The sequence below is a fragment of the Chelonoidis abingdonii genome, chromosome 1 (genome assembly GCF_003597395.2).
Source record: "Chelonoidis abingdonii isolate Lonesome George chromosome 1, CheloAbing_2.0, whole genome shotgun sequence".
Lineage (NCBI taxonomy): Eukaryota > Metazoa > Chordata > Testudines > Testudinidae > Chelonoidis > Chelonoidis abingdonii.
This window is the reverse complement of record NC_133769.1, coordinates 215915571-215932772: the sequence shown is the minus strand read 5'-3', so window position 1 is coordinate 215932772 and position 17202 is coordinate 215915571. Positions and strand designations below refer to the sequence as shown.

Here is a 17202-nt window from a genome sequence, read left to right as displayed (position 1 = left end):
GGGCAGTCAGGGGATGGGGAATGGGGGGGTTGGATAGGCGTGCGGTCCTGGAAGGCTGGGCGGGGGGTGTGGATAGGGATCGGGTGACTGGGAGCAGAGGGATTGGATAGGGGCTCAGGGAACGGTGCCCCTCCCCTGGCCATGGCGTCCCGAGTGGTGGTCGGGGACAGAGAACGGTCGGATGGGGTGGAGGTTCGGGTGGGGGGCAGTCAGGGGATGGGGAATGGGGGGGTTGGATAGGCGTGCGGTCCTGGAAGGCTGGGCGGGGGGTGTGGATAGGGATCGGGTGACTGGGAGCAGAGGGATTGGATAGGGGCTGGAGCCTCGGGGGGTGGTTAGGGGCGGGGGTCCCGGTAGGGGGCAGTTAGGGGACAAGGAGCAGGGGCAGTTGGATGGGTTGGAGGTTCTGCGGGGGGCAGTGAGGGGGTGGGAAGTGGGAAGGGGCTGTTTGGGGGGCACAGCCTTATCTACTGGGCCCTCCATACAGTTTGCAACCCCAGTGTGGCGCTCAGGGCAAAAAGTTTGCCCACCCCTGGTTAGAGGTAGATAGATGAGATGAGATTTTGTGTTTTGCCTCTAAGCGGTGGAGTACACAGCTTGCAGCCTACGGGGAGTGTGAGCTAAGCCACTTTAGTACTTCTGATTCGGGACTGTTCTGCATCCATCCACATTTAGACAAGTCTGGAGGCCTGTTTATGTTACTTCACCTTTACTGGGCTGCCCAAAATGTAGACCCACCTTGATACACCCCTGCCAACCCCCAACCTCTCCACCACTTCCTCCATGCTAAGGTTTGCAAGGGGTTCTTCAGAAGGCAGACTCACCACTGTCTCCCACACTGCCTGTGCCAGGTGAATCTTCCCCCAGCCAGACCGGGGACTTTTGGCCTCCTCCCCTTATATTGCTCTGGCCCTTTTACCCAGAGTAAAAGAGGCGGAGCATGGATAAAAATCTCACCTACAGACTATTGGTGGTGGCTACCCACATAGCCTCTTTTCCTCTCTTTCTGGCACTTCTGCTGTGGAATTTCCTTGGTTTTGTTCTCTCATGCACCATACAGTAGCGGGGAACATATTGGCATATTGTGTACCATGTTTTAGTTGCAAAAAACAGTATTTTAATAATTCCATGAATTTCACCAGTTCCAAGAATAGCGGTAGGATATCACACCGAGCATGCTCCTAGTTATTTTTAAAATCAGCTAAAATGGCATTTTTGTGAGATCTGAATTGATAGGCTGAGTACATATGAAATTTGTTGGACAGATGTACATGCAAAATGCAATAGAAACAAAGAAACATTAAAGTAAGTGTGTATCTAAACAAGTCTAACTTCAGGAAGGTTTTTTCTTTAATAACATCTATTACCTCAGCTTTATAAATATTTTTCTGCAATTTCTCCTTTGTCAGTATGCCATCAGAATTCCTCCAACAGAGGACTGACTTTTCTTTTTTCTGTGTGTGCCAGTGGATCTCCATTTTCCCCAAATCTCTGCATGCTTTAACATCATTTTATGCTTCTCTGTTATAAATCCAATTAATTTGTTCTTCTTTTTTACACTTTTGCTATATTCATTTACGCACATATACTCCAGAAAATGCTTCTTGTTTACTTTCAGAGCTTTCTCTATTCCTGTCCTGTGTACAGAGCACTGCATTTCTGACAGGCTGAGTTGCTCTCCAGTCATGAAGACTGTGTTCAGATGCCTCCGATTCAGTGTCTTCTTACTCTGTAGCCATTGCCTGACTAACCTGGAGTTCTCACACATTGACTCCGTGAGATAGCTTTCCCTTTTCCAGTGCTCAGCTTTAACTCTGTCACCTAGAATACGCATTGTGCAATGAAGTGTTTTTTTTCTTGCCACAACTATGACCTTCTTTTCCAATCAGTTGGTGAGCTGAGTATCCTCCTAAGCAGTGATGAGCTGCCAAAATATTAACAACAGTTTCCCTCCACCTCACCTCACGAGGGGGTTGTGCCCCCCCTGGGGGTCGTGCCCCATCCAATCCCCCACTTTCCTTGACACCCCTCCCCGGGACCTCTGACCCATCCCCCCTTTCCCTGTCCCCTGACTGCCCCTTGCAGCCCCATCCAACCCCTCCTCTCATTCTTGATGGCCCCCTGAGACCCCTGCCCCATCCAACCACCCCTTCTCTCTGTCCCTGACTCCCCCCACCACCTCATCCAACCCCTGCTCCTTCCTGACTGCCCCCCGGGACCCTTGCCCCCATTCAATTCCCCTGTTCCCTGCCCTCTGACCGCCCCAACCCCTATCCATCCCCCCACAACCCACCGAACACCCCCTCACCACACTGGCTGGGGCTGGGACTGGGTCCGCTGTGCCGGGACCGCGACTGGTGCCCTGGGGCCCGACTCCCTGGGCAGGGACGGAGCCGCTCAGCTGACCCTGGGACCAGCACCCCAGGATCCGACTCCCTGGGCCAGATCAGGCTGGAGCCACTCAGCCAGCACCGGGACCAGAGCCGCAATATCCGACTCCCCAGGTCGGGCCAGAGCCGCTCGGCTGGGACCAGCCCGAGCCAGGGGTGCTTGGCTGGGACCGGGCTGAGGCGCTCAGCTGGGGCCAGGGGTAGCCGGACTGGGCTGCGCGCATGCCATCACGCCCCCCGGACGCTTACTTGCCTGTCTCTTGTTTCAGGCTTCCCACAAACTTCTGATTCACGGGAAGCAGGGGAGGGGGAGGAGAAGGAGGGCAGAGCATTCAGGGGAGAGAGGGAGGTGAGCTGGGGCCCGGGGCCCAATGGACAGCTGCCCGAGCCTTTGTTACATTTAAAAGCTTTTTAGAACCGGTTGTCTTGGAACAACCGGTTCTAAACAGGTTTCTAAATTTAACAACCGGTTCCTGTGAACTGGTGCAAACCGGCTGGAGCTCACCACTGCTCCTAGGTATAGTTATGACCCACCAGATCTTCTGCAAGTGTTTTGAGACCCAATTTTGGGTGTTCTTGAAACCTGGCCTTTTAGGACTATCGGCTTGCATGCCTTTAGCGTACACACAGGTTTTCCATTCTCTTTCATGCTTAAGGCCCATGATTGTCACTTCCATAGTTCAGCCAATGCTTAACACTCTTAAATATAAGTTCTGGCTTATTAAGGGTTGTTCTGTGAAGCTTGACTGATGAACAATTTTGCACAATTTAGATCTTGATCTCTCTGTCCATATCAGCTGATGTGTGTGGGTCAGTTTGTCAATGCCTCACTTGTTTTTATCTCTCTCATCTGAAGTTAAATGTTTCCTATACCTCAATCCTTTTTGGAGAGAGGTGGTCAGGCACAAAGCTCACTCTTTCTCAAGGCGATCCTCACCTTTGCTAGCTGGTTAGTTGACCAGATACATAAATGTCATTGACCTCTTTGTCCACAGAGTAGCAGAAGTGAAACTTGGAATTTCAATATCAAGTACAGCTGACAGATTTCGGAGTCTGCTTGTCTGTTTCTGCCATTGCTGAGTGACTGCTCCATCCTCATAGATAGTGAATGCTGGACACGTTAGGAAATACAAATACCATGCTGCTTTTTAATTTTTGTTTGTTATCACTCTACTATCTTCCTAGTTTTGACTTTGTTTTCTTTCAGAACCTTACATAACATGGTCCTTCTCCCCCTTTTAGTTTTCTATACCTTTGTTGTTGTAGACTTTATGAGAAGCTCCTTTTTAAGTATTTTCAATAGCATGAGTTGTTGCACTGTAGCGCAAAGCAAAGACAGCTGCCATATGGTCCCAGTTAGCTTCTTTTGCCATAAACTATGTGGCCCACAGAACCCAAACTGAGATTTTTGTCAATCACTTCATAAAAACATAAGAAGGGCTGTGCAGGGTCAAACCAAAGGTCCATATATCCCAGTATCTTGTCTTCTGTCAGTGGCCAGTGCCAGGTGCCCCAGAGGGCATGAACAAAATAGGTAATCATCAAGTGATCCACCCCCATCTCCCATTCCCAGCTTCTGGCAAACAGAGGCTAGAGGGACATCATCCCTGCCCATCCTGGCTAATAGCCACTGATAGATCTATCAAATGATGAGTGCTTATATTATGGTAGCACCTAGAGACAGGGGCGGCTCTAGACATTTCGCCACCCCAAGCACAGTGTCATGCCACGGGGGGCGCTCTGCTGCTCGCTGGTCTCGTGGCTCCAGTGGACCTCCCGCAAGCATGCCTGCAGAGGGTCCGCTGGTCCCATGGCTCTGGTGGACCTCCCGCAGGCTTGCCTACAGAGAGTCCGCTGGTCCCGTGGCTCTGGTGGACCTCCTGCAGGCATGCCACCAGAGGCACCCTGCCTGCCACCCTCCCGGTGACTGGCAGAGCGCCCCCAGCGGCATGCCGCCCCAAGCACGTGCTTGGAGTGCTGGGACCTGGAGCTGCCCCTGCCTAGAGATCCCAACAAAACCAGGTCCCTATTGTTCTAGGTGTGGTACATACAAATAGTAAAAGACAGTCCCTGCCCTGGAGACTTTACAATTTAAATAGACAAGATGGGAAACAGAGGTGAAGTGACCAGCCCAGGGTGTCACAGCACGTCAGTGGCAGAGCCAGGAATAGAAGACAGGTCTCTTCACTTCCACTCTGAAGCACTATTCATCAAACCACGCTACCTCCTGTGCAAATATCTTTTCTGGCTACCCCCCTGGATTTACTATTTAAATTATGCCAAAATATTGACTCATTATTCAAATGCATGCTATAATTGAATCCTGTATGGTTAATATTGTCAATAATTTACAGTATCAACTCAAGCTGGTGTCACATTTTGTGGTTGGCTAGAAATAAGATCAGATGATGAGTTAGACCTGAAACTTACTAATTAACTAAACTAGCCTCTTCCACTTTCAGAAGGAGAGGCTTGCAGTCTGGTCTTCTTTAAAATAAGCAAGCTTATTTCAATTTGTGTTTTTTCTGAAATTTTCTGATAAACTGCAGGCCAGGGTAGGGACTGAATGAAACCTGGAAACTAAGTATCGACATGAAAAGAAATAGATTGCATGGGCAACTTTAATCATTTAGATGAGTCTTTCAGTAAAGAGCAGAAGCCAAGTTTTGTTGCATTTCAGAGCACTCCCAGACTGCCAACAGGAGGCAATCATGTGGGGGAAAAGGGCTCCAGACTTTAAGAACATTCAGTTTTTCTGATTTTACTAAAAACCAAAATACTTGGTTGTCATGCCTAAAATGTAAAGAGAAACTGTAGCGCAATCTTAGCCGACTGGATAAAATACTTAAGGCAGCGTACTAGGGTTGGGGGCAGAATGACAGGAGAAGAGTCACCTGAGGTTCAGGTATGAACGTGTCACTCTCTCTGGCTTCGCTGTCATGGTTCTGGTTTAACCTAGATTGTTACCATTACAGCAAAAGTCTCTCGCTGTATTCCTTCTGTCCAGTTTTACAAGCAAGCAGTGACCTCTAAAATAGGAAAAGGAGAAGTACAAACCATATAGGGTAGCTCCTAAGCTTCCTCGGAGCTCCTTTCCTCTGGGTTTGGGTCAGCACAACCCCATTGTGTCTCACAACCATCTTGTAAGGCTGCATTTCTCAATGTTTAAGCATGGGCCACATTTTAATATAAAGATGGCTGTGTGGACCATCTCCACTCCTATTTGCCATCCCATAGTATCTCTTTGGCAAACTGGCTACATGGGAACCTCACATGGGAAAGTATTTAATATATGTTTGCTTCTTTTAATGCAGTTTAGCATCTGGAAATAACAAGCTGCTGGCACCATAGGAATGGCCAGCTTTCCATGGCCCACCAGCAAGTGCCTCACACACTACAATTTGTAACTTCTGTTTTAAAGTAATGAGCCCAAACAGGCTCAGTTGCAACTAATTAGCTCCCAGTTGGTACTTCCATCCTGCTGCTGCTGTACCCTAGATAAGAATTAACCCCTGAAATTATAGGCTTGGCATGGCCTCCCCCAAGGACCCCACTAGGATGGGATACAATGGAGCTTTTGGGGATGCTGGAAAATCTGTCCAGCCGTTACTCTCCAATACTCTGTATCCACCAAGTCCTATCCTGTTCTTTTGTAAACACCTAATAGTATGCCAGAAACATCCTTTCAGCCATTGCTCTGCATAGGAGTTATTTGCATTATGACTCCAGCTGGTGAAATGGTTGTAGCTGTGCTTGGAGGAGATGCAATTGCCTGCCAGCTACAAAGACAAACAGAATTGACAATGCTGGGCTTACTACTGAGGATTTGTGAAGTCCCCCAAAGGACAATATGGGGCCAGAGGTGACGCCAGGCACCAGAAATTGGCTCTCAAGTACTTTTCTATGAATTACATTAAATATCCCAAATGTTGCTATTTTTTGACCCAGAAAACTGTGGTCACTGGCAGAAATTATGATATTTTTGCCCTGGAGCAAGTCCACAAAAATTTGCTTTGGAAAGGCCATCTGTGGGAGAGACAGGCCCCTGTGATCTCTGCTGAGATTGTCCTCTTGGATGCTTGTCCACTGTGCCAAGCCCTAAGTCTTTTAATTTAATGACTGAAACAATTGTTCAGTGGCAAGGCCTTTTGGCTGCAGCAATGCAACAGCGAGCTGGGCCTGAACTGGTGACCTAGGGATGAAGGGCTCTAGATCATGTGTCAAGTCTTCTCAGCCATATTGGGGGCCCAGGGAAAAAGGTGAACATATAAGCGCCTTGCCCAGTAGTTACTGTGGTACATCTAGATATGCTTATTTTAAACGAGCTCCTTTTTGAAAAGGACCTTCAACTGGTCTGATCAGCAGAGAAATGGAGCTCATTTCCAATTGCTCCTTCTTGGGTCTTGCCTATACTGAGTAGTTGCCCACATTTTCAGCCATTAAGGGCCAGCTACTGGTATAGCTGCCCTGGTACAAACCCCAAGTGTAAACAGGCAAAGCCACTGTTTGTACTGGTGTCAAGTATCTGAGGGGTAGCCAAGTTAGTGTGTATCCATAAAAACAATGAGGAGTCCGGTGGCACCTTAAAGACTAACAGATTTATTTGGGCATAAGCTTTTGTGGGTAAAAAAACCCACTTCTTCAGATGCATGGAGTGAAAATTACATGCATCTGAAGAGGTGGGTTTTTTACCCACGAAAGCTTATGCTCAAATAAATCTGTTAGTCTTTAAGGTGCCACTAGACTCTGTATTTGTGGCATTTACCCCAGTTTGAAACCTTTACCACTGCTAAATGTGGCTTTCCTTAACTATACAAATGTTTACTGTTGCAGCTACACCAATGACCGTAACTGAGGTAAATCCTCAGTGCAGACCAGGCCTAACAGTGAATGCCCATAGCTGGTTTTAAAATATTGATGTTTGCATATGTATCAAAAGTTTTAGCAAAGCTAAAAATAGAAATAGGAATTTCACCCCACTTGAATCCCAATAGACTTGGAGTGGGATTTTCAAAGCATCTAAGTATCATAGGAGCACAATTCTTCTTGGCTTTCAATACAACTTCTTTTTGTAAATCATCTAAGAGCTTTTGAAAATCCTGCCCTTTACCTTTTGATAGAGATATATATTCCTGCTACGAAAATTCTACAATCAAAGTTTGTCAAGGTGAATCAATAACACTCTGCTATAGTGTAAGAAGGGGTTCTCAAACTTCACTGCACCGTGACCTCCTTCTGAAAACAAAAATTACTACACAACCCAGGGGGCCAAGCAGAAGCCCACAGGCTTCAGTCCTGTGCTTGAGACCTGGAATCTGAGCCCCATCGCCTAGTGCTGAAGCCAAAGCCTGAGCCCCGCTGCTCAGGGCTGAAGCTCTTTGCTTTCGCCCCAGGCAGTGGGGCTCAGGCTTTGGCTTTGGGCTCCTGGGCCCCAGGCAGGGCCGGTTTTAGCCATTTCGCTGCCCCAAGCACAGTGGCACGCCGCGGGGAGTGCTCTGCCACTCGCCGGTCCCGTGGCTCCAGTGGACCTCCAGCAGGCGTGCCTGCGGATGCTTGACCGGAGCCGCGGAACCAGTGGACCCTCTGTAGGCACGCCTGCCGGAGGTCCACCGGAGCCGCCTGCTGCCCTCCCGGCAACCGGCAGAGCGCCCCCTGTGGCATGCCACCCCAAGCACGCCCTTGGTGTGCTGGGCCCTGGAGCCGGCCCTGGCCCCAGGAAGTCTAATGCCAGCCCCAGTGACCTCATTAAAATGGGGTCATGACCCACTTTGGGGTCCTAATCCAGAGTTTGAGAACTGCTGGTGTAAGGCAAGGGGGTACATTCATTCAGTTGTCTTTTCTTGGATTTAAGTTCAGCTGTAGGATGCTTTTTTTTCTGCTCAGCTTTGCAAAGTCTTATTGCTTGTTTCTGTGACTGCTACAGGTTTGATCAAAGCAATGCTCCACACAAGACAGCTACTCATAACTGAAGGTGGCAAAGTTACACTGACTCAGCCTCGTGTTGTCACCACTCCTGGCACCTATTGCCACTTGTTTACCGAATCTCCAAAATCCTCACTGTGGTACTGTTATTTGTTTGTCAGGAACACTATGGCTATCTGAAGGGGCTCACAATAAGCTGGATTGGTGATGGAAACAATGTCCTGAATTCCATCCTGATGAGTGCTGCTAAATTTGGGATGCATCTGCGTGTTGCTACTCCAAAGGTAAGAGAGTCCTGCACTGGGAGGAAGGGAAGTAAAACTACCTAAGGCTCACGTTCTATTCTCAGACACTTGCATACCTCCCAGAAGCTGTGAATCTGGCTAAGCCTGTACACAGGCCACGCAAGCGTGAAGAGGTTCCTCCCCCCTCCTTGTGCCACCACAATGTAGCCCACAGTGAAAACATGATGAATTATTATTTATTTCTAGATGGGCTAAAGCGCAGTTTCATGCAAAGACAGAGATAAGATCTCTACCCCACATTGCTTACAGTCTAACAAAGAACCCCATTTATGTGCTTCACTATTGAGTCTCAGTATTTTGATTTAAGGAGATCCCCAGGAAGATGTAGTGTAACACCAATGGACCTCACTCGTCGGTGGGGGGATTGAACCTGGGACTTTTGGAGCTTAGTGCATGAGTCTCTACAGCATAATCAGAAAGCCGACTGCCTCTTAACTAAGGCTGTAGACCAGACTCATTTAATTCTCTCTAAATGGTCTTGGTGCCACTAGATGGGACAGAACACCACACCCAGACAGTGTGTGGATTACAATAGCACATAGGCTAAACCAGTGTTTCACAACCTTTTCAAGTTGGCAACCACTTATTCAAAGTAAACAAACAAACACCAAACCACTTTATATTTACCATAAAGTATATCCATGAGAACAATGCTAAGCCAATATAATTTATTTGTGTGTATCCTGAAAGGCTGACAGAGAATACTTCCCTTGAAGGGTAAGGATGTGTGGGGAGTGGAGGAGCGAGATTTTCTTTGCATTAGATTATAATAAAATTTTCAACATCTCATGATGCCCCTGATTTCCTTTCTGATTAATCAGTTCAGAAACACTGGCTTAGGCACAGCAGATTCAGAGGAAGAGAGTGTCAAGCTGGACTATAAATCTCCTGACCTTTGCTATTTGGTATCATAGTTGCCTTAATCTCAATGGATACGCATGTTTTGTTTGGTAGACTTTTTACATAGATTTGCTTATATATGTAAATAATTAAAATGTAAAATGACTCACTGGGGCAGGGACTGCCCTTCTACAATGTGTTTGTGCAGCATTCTACTTAATAAGGTTCTGATCCTGACTGGAGCCTTTCAGCACCTACTTAAATATAAATAATAGAATTGTGCAGGGGATGGACATTGGGCTTCCCAAAAGAATTCAAAATTTCATTTTGTTCCAAATTGGAATGAAACTTGAAAGTTTCAAAATTCTCTGGAAAGGAAAATTACAAAGAACTCCTTACTTTATATTGACTGAAATGTTTCATTTAGACAAAATTGTTCTGTTTTAATTTTGACTTAAAAATCTGATAACATATAGAATAATACAGAATAAAAAAATCAAGACAAAGTTATTTCAAAATGAAAAATTGAAATAAATCTGTTTCAAAAGTGTCAGAATAGAATGTTTTAACATTGTTGGAACACCTTGTTGATGAGGCCTGGCCTAGCATGAGTAACTAACTCCTGGAAGAAGATCTCAACATTTCTTGGAGGATAGGATTAGGGCACTAAAGAGATCATTAGGCTGAAAACAGAACATTTGTGCTAAATAAGATAAGTAAATAGGTCAGTAGGCTAAAAAGACAGAATGTCTGAGCCAGCTAAGATAAGAGGAAGAACCATTTACTAGGAACAAGAATAACAATATATGGACAGAATATGCAACGTAACCAAACCAATCTCAAAAAGTGTAATGCAAGTAAATGCAATGTAATGTGTAACTGTATATAAAGGAAGTGGTTTGTTGGGTAATTTTGAGTGTGTGGTATGCCCTATGCACCCTTTGCCTTTGAGTCTGATCAACTCAGCTTTGCATTTCTGTATGCCAAGTAAAAATATCTGAATGACAAAGTCTGGAGTAGAACAGAGTTCTTGGGAGGCCAGGTGGAAAGAGTTCTCAAAGGGAATTCCAACACACTTTTTTCCAGTTTTTCTCCAAAATTAAATTTCAGTAAAAGTCGATGCAGTTTTGTGGAGCATTTTGATTTTGACAGAATAGCATTCTCCCATGGGAAATTGTTCCATCAAAGTTTTTCCAACCACTCAATAAAATAATAATGTAAATGTGGATTGTAATGTTATCATCTTTTTGACAGGGCTTTGAACCGGACCCCAACATAGTTAAGGTAGCTGAAGAGTACTCTAAAGAGGTATGAGCCAATATGTTAAATATGGTTTACTTTATGTTTTGAATGAAGTTGTCTGACCTCCCTTGGTTTACTCACATTAGTATAGCACCGAATTGTTTTTCACGACTGATCCCTTGGAAGCTGCAAGTGGAACCAATGTCCTAGTTACAGACACATGGATAAGCATGGGACAAGAAAAGGAGAAGGCAGAGCGAACGAAGGCTTTCCAAGGTTACCAGATCACAATGCAGGTAAAGATCAAGTTCCAGCTCTTGTGAATGCTTTGTGAGTAATGGGGTTTCAGAGGGCTTTGGAGTGGTCTTGCCATGATGCAAGAAGCTTCTCCCTGCTTGTAAAGTTCAGCCCTGACAGAAGCTGACTGAGTCTCTCCCCTTCCCTTGCTGTTCTCACGGGGGAGGGAAGGGGAGAGCAAAGTGCCCAGTAGCTCATGAAGCTCTGCTCCCTCCTCCCATAAGAAACACAGACAGGATGTGCCTCTACTCCTCTCCCCTGCAGTACCTGGCCTGCGAAGGGGTACGGGGGGGTGGGGGTGAAGAGTCCCAGGAGCTGCTCCCTCCAGCCTGGTAAGGGAAGAAGCCCCTTCCCCACCCCTACCCCTGCAGGTCTGTGAAAAAGGAATGAAGAACACCAGGAGAAGCAGAGCTGAGGCTGAGGGGTGGGGTGGGCTGGACTGAGGGGGGTGGAGGCTGATGGAGTAGGGGCTGAGTGAGGGCAAAACTGAGAGGGGAAGGGGACAGGATTAATTGCTGGGTAGAGAGTGGGAAGATTAGGGGTGAGAGTTCCTGCAGCAGAAGCCAGAATCACCTTACTCAATACATCTGGGAGAGTGGACAACACTAGTGGCCATGCACAAACACACTGGGGATGGGCAGGGGATTGTTCAAAAATCAAAAGAAAAGACCAAAAACCATAATATAATTTTTAAAAAAAAAAATATCTCCTGATTTTTTGGGGGCAGCAGAAGAGGTGTCAGACTCATGATTTTTTATCTCCTGAGGTTGGCAGTACTGAGTTTATTTGTTCTGGTCCACTTCTGTAGATTCCATTTTTAAAGATCAATGCCGTCAAATCATTCATTTGATAGCTCTTATGAGGAAGGGTCACAGTATTGGTGTACACTCCACACCAACGCAAAGCCCCCTAACCAACACAATTGCTGTCTGAGTTACCTGAGGCTTCCCCTGCCAAACTTCCTCCTTCAATCTGGCCTTTCTGGATGGATCCTTACTGGACACACAAATCTGGGGTACAAACACAGGGAAGGTTTTGCTTTCTCCTTCTCAAGGACTCTGTATTTAACTTTTTGTTCCTCCCAGCCCAGCCCACCTTGTTATAGCCACACTGCAAGAGAAGATCTTTTGAATGGTTCTCAGGCTAAATCACAATAATGTGCGTATTGCCATTCATAGAGAACATGGCCAGGCACCATTTTGGGCAGATTTGCATGTATCTGTAAATGGGCAAAGCTTTAAATAAATATCTTTAAAAACCCATTTAGCTGAAATATTTATCAGAGCAACAACTTCTAGAGAAAATGGAAAGAAAATAATAACGATTGGAATATAAATAATGACATTTTAGTCTCTGTTAGCATCAGTGATCTCACTGACCATATTTTAACTCTAGGTCCCCAGAATGCTAGTAGAAGACATGGCTCAACTTGCTTAAAATGCTGTAATCCAGGGGTAGGCAACCTATGGCACGTGTGCTGAAGGCGGCACGCGAGCTGATTTTCAGCGGCACTCACACTGCCCGGGTCCCGGCCACCGGTCTGGGGGCTCTGCATTTTAATTTAATTTTAAATGAAGCTTCTTAAACATTTTAAAAACTTTATTTACTTTACGTGCAACAATAGTTTAGTTATATATTATAGACTTATAGAAAGAGACCTTCTAAAAATGTTAAAATGTATTACTGGCACGCGAAACCTTAAATTAGGGTGAATAAATGAACACATGGCACACCACTGCTGAAAGGTCACCGACCCCTTTTGAAATCCTTTGTTCATCTATTAGGTTGACGTATTATGAGTTACTCATATCAAAAGAATTGACCAAGGCCTTTTTATACATCTCTTAATATGCAGTTATTGCCATTGTCCATATATTTTGCTGGCATGTGGCGTAACTGTCCAGAGTGTACTTATTGATTGACCTGCTGCTTCACCATAATTCAGACTCTCCTTTCAAAGACAAAAGTCTAGGGGTGATATCCTGGCCCCACTGAAATCAGTGGTAAAATTCCCATTGACTTGAATGGACCCAGGATTTCACCCTGGATTCTTATTTCATTTCCACTGGTATCTATCTGGACTAACTGTGCTGATGTCAGTGGAATTACTTGGAGTTCACACCAAGTGTAAATGAGATCAGAATCTGGCCCAAACCAGTTTCTCACCACTTAAACATCTTGCTAATGTACCATCACATCACTCAACTTTTTCATGCTTTTTTATCTCTAGATGGGAAAACAAGCGGCCTCTGACTGGACTTTTTTACACTGTTTACCAAGAAAGCCAGAAGAAGTTGATGATGAAGTATTTTATTCTCCACGATCACTGGTTTTCCAGGAGGCTGAAAACAGAAAATGGACAATTATGGTATGAAAAGCAAATAAGAACAGTTTGGGCATGGGTGGCCGGTGACCCAGGTGTTGGGGGACACTAGTCCCCAGCCCCTCCCCTTGTGCCCAAGGCCCAACCTCTTCTCTCCCCTTCTGCCCCCCTCCCCTGCAGGAGCCCAGAGCACCCCCACAGTAGACCCCGGCCCCAACTCCTGGCAGTCGGGGGGTGAGGCCCAAGCCCCAGTGCTCCAGGCAGCAGCACAGCCAGCCCCGGCGCACGGGGTGGCAGTGCCCCCAGTCCCAGTATGCTGAGAGGAGCAGCCCCAGTCCCAGCCACTCTGAGTCCCTACAGGAGGCAAGACGGCCAGCCAGGGCACTGGGAATCTCAGAGAGGGGGCCTGGCCTGGGGGTGGAGAGTGAGCAGGGCCATGCTAGGCTGTTTGGGGAGGCACAGCCTATCCCTGCCTATGATACCTGCCGCCCATGAGTTTGGGGTTAGGCAGTAGTTGACTATTGTTCTACCCTTCAATCCAGATTTGGATTTAGCATGACTCCCCAGTAAAGCACATGCCTTAATATAAATGTTTCAAAAACCCACCCTTAAGTGCGTTAAATGTCAACTCTTTCCTGTTTGTATCTTAATCTGCTCCTACTTGACCCAGATTGTTTTAATCGAGTGAGATCTACTCTTTTAACTGCAATTTATTATATGGAAATCATTGAGTTACACTAGCAATTAGCTTGAGCCTTGTCTACGTGTAAAACTTAGGTTGACACACCTTTGGCACTCAAGTGTAAAAAATCCACACCCCTGAGTGCTGCGGCTATGCTGATCTAAACTTCCAGTGCATACAGATGCTTCCATTGACCTAGCTACCATCGCTTGAGGAGGTGTAGTTACTACTGCAACGGAAGAACCTTTCTGTCACTGTAGTGTGTGCCTGCACTGTAGGGTTATGGCACTGGTACCGTAGCTATGCTGCTATAACCTTAATAGTGTTGACAATCCCTTAGATACACCTCTTTCAAACACTCCAAATACTAATCCCAAGAATGGTGCTATAGAGGCTACAATTTTTAAAAATGTTTATAGTAGATGGCATCAGAGATGGCTATCAGAGCTGCCACAGAAGGTAGTGGGAATTTTGTTTGAAGAAAGATTGCAAAATGAAGCCTTTGAAGTAAAAGTATGTGCTCTTTACTTACATATTGGGCTATGGCCTGGATAACACTAAGTGTACCATGCGAGCTACAAGAATATATTCAGCGTTAAACACAAATTGTAACTCCATCCTCAATATTCCTGCCAGTGTCATATTTTTCACAACTACTATTTACTGTAGGATTTAGAACAGTCATGCTGACAAACATCGACCTCCCCGAAGTGAGAAAACAGAAATGGAGTCACCAGCACTCTCAGAGGAACTTGTACTTGTTCTAAGCACACCTTTCCAATCAAATATTACTGTAAAACTGTGGCAATATAAGCTAGAGTAATACCTGGACAAAAATAGATAAAGAACAGAAGTGCAGGGTCTGTGTATACAAATATGTAGACAAAAACAAATCTGATGAGATACAATCTTACTTCTGATTGTCACTTTCCAATACTCTCATTCTACGGTTGATATACCTAAAAATTGTCAGAAAGTATGAAGCACAAGAAAGTTGCATGACACACAATACAGCCAGGGTTTTCTATTTTATGGGGCAACAACAACTGCGGTTAAACTGGGTCAAATCTTGAGGTCCTTACTCATGTAAAACTCCTATTGATGTCAATGGAAATTTTGCTCATGTCTTCAATGGGGGGGCGGGGGGTCAAATTTTGCTCCCACATACACAAGCACGGATCAAGAGTAACTGCAGGCAGAATTCAGTTTAAAAGACTTCAGGATTTGGTCCAGTATTGATATTGGTTCTAGCATTGTTTTTCTGAACTCCTCCACTACTGTGCATTCATGTATGGTGTGCACAGAGGAAACCTACTGAATACAAACAGAACACTCTAATTTTTAGACTCTTTGATGTTTCGCCATTGGAAATTCTAGAAAATAAATCTAAGCATACAGTTTCTGCTGGGAAAAATTGTTTATAGCACAAAGCCTTGGAACTCAAAAATATTTTTCTCTGTTTATTTTGTTTGCAGTATCTGTTTCCAACATGATTGGGTTTTTTTCCCTCCCCCTCTAGGCTGTCATGGTTTCCCTGCTGACAGATTACTCACCACAGCTGCAAAAACCTACATTTTGATGCTTGGGTTCCTGCCAAGAGAAAATATTCCTCACCAGCAGAATATTCTGGTCTGCAAATATATAGCTGTCTTTCATACAGGATCAAAGCAATGAATGAATCCTTAAATAAAACTGCATAGGTTGGCTCCGCTGAACTGTATAATATTGCTTTACACTCATGAAAACTTTGGAGACGATGTAAATTAAACAGCGCAGCATTGCAATAGTAGTGCTTTTCCTAGATGTTTTAAGTTCTGTTGCTTTTGTATCAATTCATGTCTCTTAAGTTTTCTGAAGTTGTAGTTTAACGAATGGATCCAGCAGTGTCATAAGCAGTGGTTTATGTATGTTGTGGTAGAACTAGTGTTGTAAACTTCCAAATCTATTGTATAACCACTGTGCAGCTGCCCCTAAATCTGCTGGATTTTCTTGCTGATCTCGGGGCACATGCACAGAGAACTAGCACCTTCCTACTATATTCTGGGACCTCAACGTTCCCTTGTTAGTACAATTTCCCTAGCTGCACCCTGGCCACCTTGTAACCCGACCTCAATCTGGGTTTGAGACTGTAGAGGAAACAGGAAAATTCCTGAGGGCTAGCTGGAGAATAGTGATGTGGTTCACACAGAGGGATTGCCACAGGGTTGGGTATGGGAGAAGAAAGATGGCTAAGAAGTATTGGCTCACTATTCTTCCCCGCCCCACTCCGTCATCCACCTGGACAGAATTCTGGCCAATGAAGCAAGTCTTCCATTTTTTTCATACTGTCTGTGGCAAAAAGCAGAGGTGAGGGGATCCTAAGTGAATGTTGCTTTACGTTAGGAGTTTGCTAGGTTTCATCTAGCAGTGACGTGTGGCGTGCATACAGTTAATTCCTTTTGGTAGTAAACAGAAGTTTGTGACAACTGTAGGTTGGTTGTGAATTTTTGAAATTTCAATGAAAACTTTGCACAAAATGTTTTCAAACCTTTTCCCAAATTTCTCTCTCTCTTTTTTTTTTTAAACCAGCTCCTAGACGAGTTGGAATTTTTCAAAAATGTGAAAGTCCCCAAACAGCCTAGTGTGGCCCTGCCCATGCTCCACCAGGCCCCCTCCTTCCTGCTGCTACCTTCTGAGGCCAAAAGTCTGGGGCAGGAAGGCTGGGCACCATAGTGCTCAAGACCACACCACGCCGTGCCACCCATCCTCCCAGCGCTGGGACCACACTGGGCTGGGGGGGCTTCAGCAGCGCTGCCTGCCCAGTACTGGGGCTGGGGATGTACGGGGGGAGGAGGGGGAGTGGCCGTGGGGGACCTGGGGCCACCTCTTGGCTCCAGCAGGAGGCATCTCAGAGGGCAGGCGCAGTTAGAGGGGGGGGCTGGCACTAAGCCTTCCCCAACAGATGTTCACTTGCCACCCGTGGGCCGTTTCTCTTGGTGAGCTGGGTATCAACCAGGTGGCTGGATCTCTGCACAGTGATGGAGCGGGATGCCTGCTTGTGGTCGATATGGAGGACCAGCATGGCTGGGGGAGTGGGGGTGGGCAGAAATGAAGGGGGATAGTAGGAGGAGACAGGAGAAAGGGAGGCATTAAAGGTGCTAATTGGGTGGACCAGAGGCGACATGTAACGGTCACTGGGCCTCTGCCTGGCAGGGCTGGCGA

At 46.0% G+C, this 17202-nt stretch overlaps 1 protein-coding gene across 1 annotated transcript in view; it reads left to right on the top strand.

Moving 5' to 3' along the window:
* OTC (ornithine transcarbamylase) overlaps positions 1 to 16466 on the top strand; it is a 40051-nt gene extending 23585 nt beyond the window's left edge. Inside the window, exons 6-10 of the mRNA XM_032781893.1 lie at positions 8474 to 8596; positions 10712 to 10765; positions 10846 to 10995; positions 13227 to 13364; positions 15521 to 16466. Of these exons, the coding sequence (XP_032637784.1) occupies positions 8474 to 8596; positions 10712 to 10765; positions 10846 to 10995; positions 13227 to 13364; positions 15521 to 15580 (525 nt within the window). The 3' untranslated portion in view covers positions 15581 to 16466. The remainder of the gene's footprint in view (positions 1 to 8473; positions 8597 to 10711; positions 10766 to 10845; positions 10996 to 13226; positions 13365 to 15520) is intronic.
* Positions 16467 to 17202: the final 736 nt, after the last annotated feature.